The 14,596-nt window shown below is 40.4% G+C and overlaps 6 protein-coding genes across 8 annotated transcripts; 2 read left to right on the forward strand and 4 right to left on the reverse strand.

Moving 5' to 3' along the window:
* Nucleotides 1–186: 186 nt before the first annotated feature.
* Nucleotides 187–1,802, reverse strand: LOC124486698 (cytochrome c oxidase subunit 6A, mitochondrial). The gene is made up of 3 exons (XM_047048464.1): nt 1,670–1,802; nt 682–824; nt 187–517 (listed from the first exon to the last, which is right to left on the reverse strand). The coding sequence occupies exons 1-3, from the start codon at nt 1,764–1,766 to the stop codon at nt 428–430; spliced, it is 330 nt and encodes a 109-aa protein (XP_046904420.1). The 5' UTR covers nt 1,767–1,802; the 3' UTR covers nt 187–427.
* Nucleotides 831–4,801, forward strand: LOC124486695 (hepatic lectin-like). Its single transcript, XM_047048459.1, has 9 exons — nt 831–1,056; nt 2,619–2,666; nt 3,148–3,225; nt 3,314–3,397; nt 3,507–3,602; nt 3,785–3,838; nt 3,917–4,056; nt 4,139–4,254; nt 4,390–4,801. The coding sequence occupies exons 3-9, from the start codon at nt 3,150–3,152 to the stop codon at nt 4,559–4,561; spliced, it is 738 nt and encodes a 245-aa protein (XP_046904415.1). The 5' UTR covers nt 831–1,056; nt 2,619–2,666; nt 3,148–3,149; the 3' UTR covers nt 4,562–4,801.
* Nucleotides 4,793–6,088, reverse strand: LOC124486696 (phospholipase A2-like). Its single transcript, XM_047048460.1, has 4 exons — nt 5,946–6,088; nt 5,568–5,718; nt 5,255–5,388; nt 4,793–5,042 (listed from the first exon to the last, which is right to left on the reverse strand). The coding sequence occupies exons 1-4, from the start codon at nt 5,992–5,994 to the stop codon at nt 4,921–4,923; spliced, it is 456 nt and encodes a 151-aa protein (XP_046904416.1). The 5' UTR covers nt 5,995–6,088; the 3' UTR covers nt 4,793–4,920.
* Nucleotides 6,089–6,816: 728 nt separating this feature from the next.
* LOC124486697 (phospholipase A2-like) lies at nt 6,817–13,578 on the forward strand. 2 transcript variants are annotated; one of them, XM_047048463.1, is made up of 4 exons: nt 6,817–7,061; nt 7,149–7,305; nt 7,414–7,541; nt 13,337–13,578. In XM_047048463.1, exons 1-4 carry the CDS (start codon nt 7,028–7,030, stop codon nt 13,381–13,383), a joined length of 366 nt encoding a protein of 121 aa, XP_046904419.1. In that variant the 5' UTR covers nt 6,817–7,027; the 3' UTR covers nt 13,384–13,578. The 2 variants fall into 2 exon arrangements, with proteins under 2 accessions (XP_046904419.1, XP_046904418.1); XM_047048462.1 differs by lacking the exon at nt 13,337–13,578 and adding an exon at nt 8,038–8,235 and having other exon boundaries at nt 6,840–7,061.
* Nucleotides 8,605–10,998, reverse strand: prkab1b (protein kinase, AMP-activated, beta 1 non-catalytic subunit, b). 2 transcript variants are annotated; one of them, XM_047048457.1, is made up of 8 exons: nt 10,899–10,998; nt 10,381–10,552; nt 10,023–10,192; nt 9,804–9,897; nt 9,589–9,703; nt 9,265–9,398; nt 8,902–8,970; nt 8,605–8,810 (listed from the first exon to the last, which is right to left on the reverse strand). In XM_047048457.1, the coding sequence occupies exons 2-8, from the start codon at nt 10,528–10,530 to the stop codon at nt 8,733–8,735; spliced, it is 810 nt and encodes a 269-aa protein (XP_046904413.1). In that variant the 5' UTR covers nt 10,531–10,552; nt 10,899–10,998; the 3' UTR covers nt 8,605–8,732. The 2 variants fall into 2 exon arrangements, with proteins under 2 accessions (XP_046904413.1, XP_046904414.1); XM_047048458.1 differs by having other exon boundaries at nt 10,381–10,549; nt 10,899–10,979.
* LOC124486699 (transmembrane protein 233) lies at nt 11,083–14,299 on the reverse strand. Its single transcript, XM_047048465.1, has 3 exons — nt 13,965–14,299; nt 12,616–12,750; nt 11,083–12,484 (listed from the first exon to the last, which is right to left on the reverse strand). Exons 1-3 carry the CDS (start codon nt 14,148–14,150, stop codon nt 12,476–12,478), a joined length of 330 nt encoding a protein of 109 aa, XP_046904421.1. The 5' UTR covers nt 14,151–14,299; the 3' UTR covers nt 11,083–12,475.
* Between the last annotated feature and the right edge of the window lie 297 nt (nt 14,300–14,596).

Below are 14,596 nucleotides of genomic sequence, written 5' to 3' on the forward strand. Positions count from 1 at the left end.
TCTAAAACGCATTTAGTAATAATGCATTTTACGTTTGCCTATGTATCTTGTCAATTTTACTGAACCAAAATGGAATAAAAATACCTACTGAGCGTTTATAGACACGCATGCAGCTTTGTGTTAATGTAACAGAAACTCGATCACAAGAGAAAAATATCTAGCAAGTAGATGACAGAACACAATAAATAATTGCATTATAGTTTTCATACTTTATTTCAAATAAGTTTAAACATGTGTTGTGTTGAATGGTCCATAACAATACTCCTAACATTTAGGGTGCCCTGTGATTAGAGCACAGAGGTAAACGAGGTAAATGAAAAAGAGAAAAGTAAACAGAATAGGTTGAGTGTGGTCCAGTAACAGAGTTAAGCAATAGTAAGCCTCTGTTCTCATATGGTGATAAAATGAGGTCTGAAGGATGAATGTATTACTCGTCGTGTTCCTCGTAACCATCGGGGAGGGCATTCACATGAGGGTTATGGAAGAGGGATTTGTTTCCATCTCCCCAGGGAAAACGCTAAGATACATGAAAAATAAAATTGTCAGTCAAGTATTTAATTTACATCACATCAATTCCCTAACCGCTCAGCCACCTGACTCCCATTTCATATAACATTTTGTTAAAATATGGTAATTCCAGGATGAAAAAAATATATAAATAAAAAAAAACTAGTATCAAACCTTGCTGCGAATGCGAAGGTGACTGTAAGGAGTGAATTCGGGGTTCTCATGGGTATGGTGCTGCATCTTCAGGTACCAGTTCAACAGGCACACTCCCACACCTGGGAGAGCCACAACAAAGGTGAGGATCTTCCATGTTTTTGCTGCAGGGGAAGCAAAGACAGCATTAGCACAATGGCTAAAATAAACAAAAAAGTAACTCCATTCGTCTATTAATATTGGAGGATCCAGACTGTTTCTAAGCTACTATACATGACAATAAACTAAACTACTTTAACCGGTAGAATCACGTACATACGGACAGTTTATCCTTTATACAATTGCCATGGAATAAAGAGGACAACTCGGGACAGGATGACCAGCGGAGGCAATAAGGTTAATACTAGGAAGCTAACAGGCCTATTTGAACATTACTAGTGCATACACATGCAAGAAATGTTCATATATTTGTTAAATACTGTTCGCATGATTTAATTATGACTTCCTGGCCAACTATTAGTAAGCAACTAACAAAACATAATTGAACAGTTGTTAGTTTGTTATGAACCTAAAAGGTTGTCCATTTGACTTAGCACTCCCTTGCTAAGATGTCATGCGTCCTCGAAACAATAATCTCAATGACAAGTGTCTGGACTCTTCGACTAGTTCATCAATCTTGATAACAGAGACAACGTTAAAACCAAATCCTACACTTCAGAGCAAATGTTTAAGCATTAAAGATAATGAATTAGCTAGATGGATGTGTGTAGCCAGCTATGTCGGTATCTGTAGCTACATGGCTACAGTAGCTAGCTCTAGCTATATTATTATGCTGCTGTCTAGCGACAATTGTAGAGCAGCAGCAGTAGCCACAGCTAGGCTGTAAGCTACCTAGCGCTAACGTAACAGTCGGTAGTCCACTAACAAGGTCACTGCATAAAACACAACGATTCCAATGGTAAACAGTGTGGTGTCCAGTGTGTTAGTATGGATTGGATGTATGTTTTACCTGCTTGCTCGCCATGAGCTGCAGCAGCTGATAGCTGTCGGGTTTGAGTCAGGGAGGACCGTGACAGAATTTGAGAAAGCCGTCCGAACGCCGCCATTTTCGCTGAATGTCTGACCAAAGCCAAAGGAACACGGAAGTTCTTCTCTTTCAATCCCAATCAAACAGCTCTTTAACGCCACCTGTAGGTGACCTTAATTTGCAAAGAATTCATCAGTAATAGGAAAACGTGGCACACAATGTTGTTATCATAATTACAACTCATAAGGCAAAAAAATAAATATGATGAATAAATTAAGGGGTATCTTCTAATGATTCTCGGCATCGATACTGCTTAGTGGTTTTATCGCTGTTTTATTTTTCACTAACTTCAGTGACTATAGTCTGCTATAGCAGCACAATGAAAACAACCAATAAGGGTTGTTATTCTAAATAGCATTTAGGATGTATAAAAACCCCCAGCTAGTTTAGAGAATGTTAGACTACCAATGTTGTATGGGTAACATGGGTAACCACTAGCGTCTAAGCATTTTATTGAGATGATTCAACCAAAGCTGTTGGTAAGATGAAGTGTTTAATCTTGAAAATGATATGGGAGTGTCTTCCATGTTATACCATGTTACATGTGGGAAATGATGCATAGTATGTTACATTATGGGAATATTGCTATAAATACAACATACTATATCAGACATTTTACTGATGTGTCGAAATGCTTAAATTCCATGCTTTCCCAATTAAACAAATGACAGATGCTGACCAGACAACACACAGAAACACAATTCTGAAGTACATTATCTCTAGTACACACTGTACCCAGTTTATATGCCTCCATGTTCTCATATAAACATTGGATAATGTATTGATTTTCAAACTACTGCGGCAATGACTTTTTGTGTTAACGTGTGAGCCTCATTTGGTGGGAGGAATAAATAAAACTTTGAACCCTCAGAGACCAAAGCTGACACAGAAAACCAAATGAACGAGGAGACCAGTTGAGGTAAGAGATATAAGGATAAGACGTTGGTTTTGTTTGATTATTCCTTTTCTTATAATGTATTTAATTGTATTAATATGTTATTATTATATTATGATGTATTTGGACTTGCAGTATTAACTTCTTCACATTAATCACTGGCAATGAAATCTAACCTGATATAATCTGATCCTAAATGTGATACAAACAACGTATAGACATTTTTCACAAGTCATTTAAAATAATTAACTCCACTGCCATTCAAACCATACAGTATAGCCCACATTTCTGTCATTTATACTTGTGTCTGTCAATAATATTTATTGAGAGGTTAATATTTAACAGATGTGTCCTTGAAACAGTTGAGCTCTTACCTTTCCATATAAAATATGATATGCTACTACTAAAAAAGACATACTATGGATGATCAGCTTTGGCCCTCAGTTGCTATTGAAAGAATGCAAGTAAGCAACTACATGTAAACATTAATTTATCTACCTTCTAGACATGGATACCTCCATTCGCTATGATCAATACCCTTCCTCTGACACTGACCATGGACTGAAATTCATCCCACAAAGAGGTCAATCTATCCAAGATCATTAGGGGATTTAATCAATTTTTTGTCTCAACCAAATATTACAATTATATGTACTCCATCATATTTTCAGGTCTGTATGGCAAAGTGGTTTATATCCTTTATGGTGTTTTGGTACTCCTCCTGTTAATTCTACTACTGATTACCGGACTCAAATGTAAGGACCAAAACATTTAAATCGTAGAACATTTTTCAAAATAACTTTCATGGCAATTGGTCTTTCTGTTAATGTGTTCTGAAAACACTATCTTACACATTATCTTAAGTCTCGCAGTTGAACCAGGATTTGGCTGATGTAAAGCTTTCCCTTCTGACCCTGGATAAGTCTGTGAAGGATAGAAAAGCTGCATCAATCAATTCAGGTAATAATATTATATTTTGTGAAACCATGCTGTAACCCACTGTGAGCAAAACAGTGCAAAACATAACCATTCAAACATTTTAAAAAGAAACAAAAAAAGGCTTGTAATGATTAGTCTGGTGTCACACAACAAATAATAACCAAAAAATGGCATAATAATCGTTTAGTCTTCCCTTTTAACAGGATCCATAGAAAAATTGGTCCATGATTATGATGAATCTATTATACCAGAGAGAGGTAATGGACTGGTATAAACTGTCAAACAATATTATCCCACATGTTGAATTGTACCCAGTCTAACCCATCGATCTCCAGGTCCATGTGATGAAGGCTGGATGCATCACCAATCAAGGTGCTACTTTATGTCCAAATCAGAGGTAAACTGGCATGAAGCAGAAGATCAATGTCACAACCACGAGGCACACTTGGCTGTCCTCAACACAGTTAACAAACTGGTAAGATTGAGCAAGAGTGGTTGTGTGGCTTGGCGGTGAAGATTTGTATTTGACTTTGATCTTTTCTTGTGATACTGTTCAGGAGTACATCTCAAGAATGTTGAATGATGGACAGCAATACTGGATTGGACTTGTTGAGAGAGATACAGAGGGTAAATGGTCCTGGGTAGATGGAACTGACTTCAAAACTTCTGCAAAGTAAGGAAAGGTCGATTTATAGGTGACCATTAAGAACTAACATAAGATTTGTCAATAGGAGAGCCTCGATGTGTTGCGCCATATTGACATGACAGTATATTTAATAACTGCTTTTGTTTGCCTTCCTGTTATTAGGTTCTGGGATGAAGGACAGCCAGACAACTGGGACATACGTGTGGATGGGGAGGACTGCGGGCAGATTCATGGTATTAAACGTGGACAAACGCACCGGCATTGGAATGATGCAGACTGTTCTTTAAACTATCGATACATTTGTGAAGCACTGGAAAAACCCAAACCTTTATAGATTCATTCACTCTTGTCTGCTGACTTGAGACCGCTCCTCAAACACTACACACTCAGGGCACAGAAAAGGTCAACTTGGAATCCTGGTGGTCTCAATAGGAAAAGGCCAACAATGCAAATAAGGTTGTTTAGAACTTTGAAAATAGGATGAAATATAACATAGATTTTTTATTCTTCTGTGGTCTAACAATACATATTTTGTTTGGTTTAAAACAATACAATAAAACAGTCCTGAGATGTTACAAATGCGTTTTTATTTGATATCAAGACAAGCAAGATAGCACAAAAAAGTGGATCACTTCCTTAGTGCTTGAGTGTCAGGTTGTCTATAAAATGGAATGTTCTTGTTTGTGGTTTGGTTTACGTGCACCTGTCACTAGGCAGTTGGGAATGCTCAGGGTTCCACTGTTGCTGGGCAAAGCAAATCGCTGCCTTCCTGTCACATTCACAGATGAACAACTCACAGGCATCATTTTTCTCTTCTGACAGGGAGAAAGAATAGGAAGAGTAATCAAGATGACAGTACACAATGGTTCAAGATTATTGCTATACTTATATAATTCTACAGCCAATGACATGTAGTTGTTAGTATGTAAAACACCATTGTGTTACCTTGTCTACACACATAACATGCCAATTCAAGGATAGATATTTACTAAATGATCATTTTCGGTTGAGGGTGTTGAACACTCACCAGGGCAGGTAATATTCTTGTTAGGCTTATCACACGTGTAACTGTATATTTCAGTGTAAGGGTTGTCCAAGATTGGCCAGCATTCGTCATGTTGCATGGCATCAGTGTAGCACTGGTCATGAACCTCACAGCATCTTGAAAACAAACAGGGCACATATAGAAAACGCATTTCAAACTGATATAGGGCGACTTTTTTAGATTAAAATATGGTTCAAAACCGTGCTTCTCCTGTTTTTAACCACCTCCATGGCCACATACACATAGTCTTACCCCAAGCCCCACCAGCAGGGTCTCCTGTCTTTCAACCACATACCTGTCGAGATCATCCACAGGTGTTCCAGAGCCGCCCTTTCCGCAGTAGCAGCCGTAGTCAACATAGTCCCACAGGGGCGAACTATCAGGGTTGGCACACAGGATCATTTTCCTAAACTGCCATAAATTCCTGTCGCTTGGGGATGCCAACACTAGTAGAGAGAAACAAGTTAGAGGGCACGTTTCAGACATGTTTTAAGACTGCATTTGTGAAATTGTGTTTTGTTTTAGATGAGAAGGGCTTTGCTCCTGTTAATGTCACTGCAATTATTTATAGTAAGTGATTAGCTATCATTTAATTTTCATTTGACTATTTTATATATAATATTAACTGTGAAGCTTCATATGATCTAACCATAAATGTTCATTGAATACTCACAGACAGGCAAACAGATGGATAAGACCAGCAGGGTGTGAGTCAGACTCATTTTGGCTCTCAGGGCTGAAGGTCCAGTTCACAATTTATATATGTTGCCTACACCTTTGGAGAGGCGGTTCTTGATGATTGACAGATTGTATCAGGGTCTAACAGGCCAATATACGCAAATATCAAGCATTACTTGGGTTCAAATCTACATTAACAAGCAGACGTGCTTAGTCAGCAAGACTGAATGGGGTGACACATTTGGGAGACAGATTAAGTCAGTTATTACGTAGAAATGTATGGGAACTTGTGCTATTTACACAGCTGTTTTCTTGTATAGTTTTAGGTGGAACAGGTTGTTTCAGTTCACCTTCCACTGTTTTATCAAAAAACACTGTATGATACCAACCCTGTTTCACTCCAACTATAACTTTCCATTTCTGACCCAAATGCAAGGCACAGCGATGAAATTGGATTGTTGAATATGATTGGAAACACTATGATATCAAAAAATGTCACTATCAACAATCCAACTGGACTCATAATCCACACAGGATGTTACATGACTGAAGCTGTATTTTAATCTAATTGAGCAAAACCTCCAGTAAATTTAAACCCTTTACCCAAGAAATCTGAAATGAGTGCTTTGTTATTCATTTACATGTATTTATTTAGCATACGCTTTTATCCAAAGGGACTTCCAAGAGAGAGCTTCACAAAAGTGCATAGGTCACTGATCATAACAACGAGATAGCCCCAAAATATTGCGGGTAACCAAAACATGAAGCATACATTGTGAAAAGCAAATAAGTGCCAATGGGAAGAACCATAAGAGCATGTAGTGCAACAAGTTATAAATCAAACAACATGAACCTCAAAAAGTGCAAGAGTGTACTTGTATTCATGAGCTGTATAAAACATAAGTCATTGTTGCCCCTATGGTTAAAAAAGGTGCTGCATGCAACCTATATTGAACATTTCGATCATTTTAATTTTCTGGTTAGCCAACAACCATGTCCTTCTTCAGTTTACTTATCTTATCTCAACCAACCCCTATTTAAGCAAGATGTGACCTTCCTCAGTTTCCATTCTCTACCATGAACCTCTATGCTTTCCTTCTGCTGCTGACTGGTAAGTTCAACTGTGTCTGAGTCATACAATGAGTAATATACAATGTATACAATAACAAGGTGTAAAACTGACGCCTTCTTCTATCAGCCTACACGGCCCAAGGTGCCTATGTGCCTCGGGCTCTGTGGCAGTTTGCTGGAATGATCCACTGTATCCAGCCAGGGGTAAACCCCTTAAAGTACGACAACTACGGCTGCTGGTGCGGGTTCGGTGGCTCTGGGACCCCCCGCGATGGTGTGGATAGGTATTGGCATTTCCACTTTTTATATTCGATCAAACATTTTCATTATTTGTGTATCCCTTGATTGTATTCGTCAGAGTGTTCCTGAGAAGCTTGAAATCTTTCCACCAGTTGCTGTAAAGCCCATGATCTCTGCTACAGAGCCAGCAAGTCTCTTCCAGAATGCCGTCCTATTATTGATGCCCCTTACATCAAGACTTATGACTTCACCTGCAAAAACAAACAAGTCTCCTGCTCAGGTAACGTTTCGATTTAATTCAATGAAAAACATTTAAGCGCGTCGACTACACCCTGACCTTTAACTGTATCCATTTACATTTAGTCATTTAGCACAGGGGTTCCCAAACATTTTAGCACAGGGGTTCCCAAACATTTTTGCCCACGACCCCTAAATTAATAGTGCCGGTGACTCGTGACCCACGCATGGCTAAAATATGCTATTTCTAATTGTTTTAAAATGTTTTGTGATTTCTGGAAATCATCTCGCGACCCCCCCCTCGCTGTCTCACGACCCCCCCTGGGGGCCCCGACCCCTACTTTGGGAACCACTGATTTAGCAGACGCTCATATCCAGAGCGAATTATGTACAGGGACATATCCGAGGCAAGTAGGGTGAAGTGCCTTGCCCAAGGACACAACGTCACTTGTCACGGCCGGAATCGAACCAGCAACCTTCTAATTAATGGCCCAATTCCTTAACCGCTCAGCCATCTGACCCCCACACTGTATCCACAGCCTCCAATGACCCGTGCCAGGCCTTTGTGTGCGAGTGTGACCGTGTGGCTGCCCACTGCTTTGCCGAGAACACATACAATCCTGGGAACAAGAACCTGGACCCCAAAGTCCACTGTCTCTACTGAGCCAATACACATACCAGAAATGTTTTGAACTCAGCCAATGTCTTGTTCAAAAGTACAGTTATCTAATTTAAAAGAATTGGTTCATTGTTTTGTCTTTATATGGTGAAGGATGAGAACGGAGGGAGTGAAGTTTAGAACCGCTGAATTCAACACTGATTACACAAAACACACATCCACTTCATATGCTGGACATCTTGGCTTGTCTCACGGTTACATAAGAGATTTTCCATTCAACCAGCATGGTCAAAGTCTGATCAAAGGTCAAATATCTTCAGGTCAAATGACTATTTCCATGACTTTCCAGAACCACAAACTACACATCAGGTACAAACTCTTTAAAAAATAAATTCTACTGACATATACTTAACTTACTAAAGTGAAATGGTACGAAAGTATAATAAGTCCAACCATATTCTGACGAAGATACCAGACTTTCCACCTGTTCAGATTGTTCTTTCAAGGAAAAGTTTAATCATTGGTATAAAAAGCAAAATCATACAAGAGTAGCATAATTACACACATGTAAAATTGAACACATTACTAGGTATGAGGCTGTTGTAGTTGTTGGTACTATATTGGCTTGTACAGTAGAGTGGTGACATATTTCTTTTTGTAGCGATGGGTAGCACTAAGGACCATTACCCCATCCTGAAAGAAAACAGAGGGGGGAGTTAACATGGTGAAGTCCTGTTTCTATTATCAGTAGGATTGTATTCCAGACCAAGCGCAAGGCATTTACCTTAATGGAGAGGGCATACAGGTGGTTGAGCATCACATGGTTTGGTTCTGGCAGCAGGGCCGGGTCACACTGTTGGACATAGACACAAAGGTACTCTAACTGCAGCCATACAAGGTCAACAGAACCATGATGTGTGAGTGCCAAAGCCCAGCTCTGGGCCCTAACTCATATGGCTGAGCGGTTAGGGAATCGGACTACCAATCAGAAGGTTGGCTGTTTGATTCCCGGCCGTTCAAAATGACGATGTGTCTCTGGGCAAGGCAATTCACCCTACTTACCTCGGGGGAATGTCCCTGTACTTACTGTAAGTCCCTCTGGATTAGAGCTTCTGCTAAATGACTAAAATGTCAAATGTAAACTCACCGACACGCCAGTGTGCTTGTTGAGGAGCACTTGCAGCAGGTGAGGTGGCAGGATGGGGGGGTTCAAGAGTTTGTCCTCAGTCTTGGTGGCGTAGGAATCTTGATGGTAGGGCCCTGGAGGGGAACTGGAAAGGTCTAAAAACAAAACAAAACCAGAGTTACTCACATGCAGGGAGAAAGGATAGACGTTTTTTACACTTGAATCTACAAAAAAAAAATATATATATGAAGGCATTTATTTTAAGCACATTCATATTTTTGCTAATTACTCATCCCGTAACAATTATGGCTGACCACCATGTATCCATAAGCCTGTGTTTTGTACCTGAAGTGTCAGCGCATGCTTTTGAATCTATCATGAGGGCATCAAAGACCTCAAAGTCAGTCCTCTTCACTTGGATGACATTATTTACAGTGCCCGTCTTGGTTGTGATCACAGCCTGGAGAGGAAGAGGTTGTTGGACTGAATGGTTGACAGGATATGACATATAATTCATTGAACTGAAACCATCGGACAACTAAATATGGAAAGAAACGTACCCCTGTTGGATCTAAAGTCCACTGACCGTCGACACAAAACTTATACTGGTGCTCCCCCTCTGGAAGGTCCATAATGGCTACAAAGTTGTTCTGACTGAAATAGGTACATTTAAACAAACAGGATTTTAATAGACAAAGAAGGTTAATCAAAACTTCACATGTTATTAATGCATCAAGAAAACACAAAGACAAATGAAACACATGCTTTTGCAACCATACCTTTTGTTCAGCGGGATCTTGGTGGCCCAGTTGTTGAACGACCCCGACACAAAGATCTCCTTGCCAGCCCCAGTCCAGCGGAAAACTGTGGGCCTGGCCTGAGCAGTGTTCTTACTGTCACTCTCCAGGTCTCTTTGCCATGCCAGAAACTCTTGGATCTCTTGTGGAGCCTTGCCAATTCGATTTACAGGGACATCAAACGTTAGTGATGTCACCGGTCAAAACCAGACCTTATTCAAAAGCAGCATTAATGTATTATTTCTTTCTTTCTCATGCACCACACCTGTAAACATTAAAACTGGCGTCATCTGTTACCAACTGCACGTCTGTATGTTTCTTAGTTTAACTATTAGCATACCTTTGCATCGTCTCTGTGAAAAATGTCGCCATCCTCAATGCTGTCCATCAGAATCTTCGCGCCCGTTGCATCCTTGGCACCTTGTCCATCTCGCGGATATGGCCTGTCACCCTGACCCCCACTGGCCCTTTCACTGCTGCTGTTTCCCATACTAGCACAGCTTGTCACACTGCTGAACACAAGCAAGTTGTCGACAACACAGTCTAGTATCCCTAAACTGCTACGCTGGGTTAGCCTAAACAAAATTGTTCGGAATTTATCGTAAAATGTATTGTATTGTCTCCCATGAAACCGACGTTCCTCAATTCAAACTCACTGAACGAACACTAACAATGCACACTCAAAACAATGGTAACGCAATAGCATGCATAACGCGTTTCCGTGTTTCGAACTGCGGATTTAATACAATTCAGGTGATGAGACGCTGCATACAATTCCGTCATTCCTGGGCATAATACTACAATAAACTGGCTTCCTTGTCTTATTTAGGATCTTACCGAAAAGTTGGCTACACTTACCAGTTTCACCTCTGGCCATTTCCCTAAAACCTTGCTTCCCTGCAAGAGCACACCTCTTCCGCCTCGACATTCGATGGGCAGAAAGGTCGATTTCAATCTTGTATTAAGACCCAAGCTGTAGCCAAGGCGATTGGACGTTGTGTAAATCAATGGTCTATTGTTGTAGTCTTGTCTAAGTACAACAAATATCATGCAATATACATTGAATGCGTAGCCTACGCTGTCATGTTGCCCAGACACAGCCTATTTGAACAAAATAATACAAGCGCAAATATGCCTGTTTAATACATTTTATAAAATAAACGAAAAGTATTTCAGCTTGGCTGGAAATTCCTCCTCTAACATCAGCATTAGACCACATTAACATTTTATTTTCGCAGTTTTCTGATGGAACAGAAACTCGTTGATTTCTCATTCTCACGGTTATCCAGTTTCATTGTCTCACAAATGGGCCACGTGCTCCGGGAACAAAGTCGGATCTTGGTCCATCCAAGCCCCCAAAAGTGTTCAAACTAAGATCAACAACACAACTACACGAAAAAGTGTGGGAGAGAAAACGAAAATACAATTGGTAAGCAACGTTAAGTTGTCTGTACAATGAGTGCACATGGTTCATCTGCGAATAAATGCATGAATTAATACACTATCTCTAGACTATCTACTATCTCATTATTCTCATTTGCATTTATTCGCACTATCTCATTTATCTAATTAGCATTGTCATCATAATCATAATAATATCTTGGCTATATTAAGACTGATTTAACCATCCATCTAACCAGAAAGTTTAAACTGGTGCAGCTTAGTGTCAGACCAGAGGATGTCTATTTTTAGACTTTAATGGTGCTAAGATGACATATCAGAATACAGGATCCTTCAGACTCAACAGAATGCAACGGGTGTGAGAGTGGGAACGGAGAAGGGGGTAATCTGCACAGAAGTCACCGCCAATCATCTAACCCCGCAGGGCCTCCCAAGGAAGGGAGTAACATACAGTTTAAAGTAGCCTGGATCTGCCCTCATGTGTTTGTTTGTTTACAAGTAAACAGGAAGTATATCAACCACTCTGGAAATAGTTTAGTCCACATGTATTGCATGACATAGTGACACATGCTGCATATCACTTACTGTTTAGGGCAGACAGCTGAACCTGGTCTTTTGAGGTGTAGCTGATATCTGACTATCACAGCAATAAAGCCTGCATTTTCAAATATAGCACTAGGACAATACCTCAGTATTTTCATTATGTACAAACAATGTTCATCAATAATGTAGAAAAAGTCAAACATGTATCCTCAAAAGTATCATTGCATATTAAGTGCGCTTCAACATCAGCTAATAAAGATGACAGTTTATCTCAGCTCAAATCTGTCTGTCTAAATCCATGACAGAAACACACAAATGAAATCATTTTAAATGAAAACAAATAACAAAAGAAACAAAACCAAAGAAGGCTTAGACGTGGTCATCTGATGGGGTTGTGAAGAATGTTTGATTAGATTGTAAAAGTGCGCAGGAACAAAAAAACCTCCATTTGAATGTTGCTCTTCTCGTTACTCAGGGGTCAGGCGCCATCATTAGGTGTTCTGCGCAAATAGAATTAATAGCATGAATCGATTCATTCACAGTAGTAAAAAAAAAATTATAATCATCTGAAAAAGACAAATTAGAACCATGGCAACAGAATGAGTTCCGCTGCTTGTGTGTGAGCTCATACCGTGGTAAAGTGTACAGAGGAGAAGATGGTGATGATCAGGAGGCCGATGATGATGGAGGCGATGCCCACGTGGAGGGCTTTCCGCCCCAGCCGCCGGGAGCCATCGTAGTCCTCCGCATCGTAGCTGTTCTGGGACTACAGGATGCAACGGAGAGGGGAGGGCAAACTGTTGCTACTTCAACTTTGTCAACAATGACCATCAACTATGACAAATGACAGACCACTAGCAAACATTTACCAATTTGAATACCAGTTTTAACAATTACATAAATGACTTGATGTCCCCCACGGACCATAAACCCTCATTTCAAGCCTCCATTTCAAGCCTCCATTTCAAGCCTCCATTTCAAGCCTCCATTTCAAGCCTCCAACATTTATCCAAGGACTTGGGAGGGAGGGAAGTCATAGTGACATGGGATGGCAAGTTGACCCCATTCCACACAGACTGGGGTGAGAGATATAAACACCATGAAAGGGGGAATGGATACAGAAATGCAATATCAGATTGGTGTTTTGTGAAAGAACCATGCTCAAACTCTGCTGCTAAATCATCTTTATGTGAGTCACTTATATGGTCTTGGCATTAATGGCTTTCCCTTACTGCATCTATGTTTCTCACACTGTCTATGTGTTGCTGGCTCTCTGTGTTTCATGTTTATATTAAGATGGTTTGTCAGAGTGTGCTGGATTAGTCTCGTACTCCTCATCTTGTTTCTCACAGGCTCCACGAGGCGACAGCTGCCATTTGCCCACATTGGTATAAAGTAGGTAATGAGAAGAAGGCCGTAGAGCTCCTGTTGCTTCCCTAGAACCTTCTACAAACTCTGAGAAACTCCAAACATCGACATGTATTTTCAATCCAAGATCTCTTAAAAACGAAAATGTAATATCGCATCCATAGGAACAACATAACCTGAATGGTAAACTGAAATATCATAAACATGTTAACGAGACATAACAGTCAGTGTATTGCCTGTTATTATTAGTCACTATATTGAACTGCTTTCCTAAGGCTAAACAAGTAGCTGAGTGACACATGATTTCTACTCAGAGATTCCATAAATGTTTGCTGGGAAACTTAACCTCAGCTCATGTATAAGGCAACACATTGGCTAATTGACATAACACTCACAAAGCACTTGCATTTGAAGTCTGGACAAACACGTCTTACGTGCCTTGTTCGTTAGATGTACATTCCAAACCATGTTTAATAATACAGATCCATTGGTTGTGCTCAGAACATATGATTCCAATGATCCACAAATGAAGCAATAAACTCCTGGGTATAAAGGTGCGCCAACATATACATGTATATGATCTACAGTGTTCAGTATAGGAATGCCACTCACCAGAACAGAGAAGACCAAAGCCACAATGTTGATGGGCCACGCTGGGCAGAAGCAGGTGAAGATGGTGAAACAGAGGTAGTTCTTCAGTGGAGGGATATCCTGAGCCTCGGCACTCCCCAACTGGTCAACACTCCCGTCCAGCGAGCGGTCAGTGCCATTGTTCATCTTTGGCGTCCCGGTCGACATCGGGCCAGATTTGGAATTCAGGCTCGTCAGCGCCACGACCGTAACCAAGGTGATGTTCCGTCAGCGGGTGGAGAAGCAACCTGGAGAAGGGTGGCCTGGGACGGACAGGAGTGAACTGCACAGGCTGAGGCGACAGGACATGTTGATCTCATTACTTTTGGGGGTAAACTCTACCCCGTCCACCCCCACCCCATGCTGAATGGGGCGAGGGGGTCAAAGGAGGGGACAGAGCATAGTGATATATAGAAGAGAACCAGATTGAGCAGTTGTACCTTGACAGTGATCTCGGAAAGGTATCCAACTCATGAGAAAATGAGTTTACCCTAACTCAGATTTTGTCTTTTGATGTCATTATTCAATTTCAACAATACAAATTCATATTAGGTGATACAAATTCAGTTTTTAATGCAATGATTCAAGTTGAGCAATTCAACTTCAAATATTAA

This window comes from Hypomesus transpacificus, chromosome 24, assembly GCF_021917145.1.
Source record: "Hypomesus transpacificus isolate Combined female chromosome 24, fHypTra1, whole genome shotgun sequence".
NCBI lineage: Eukaryota > Metazoa > Chordata > Actinopteri > Osmeriformes > Osmeridae > Hypomesus > Hypomesus transpacificus.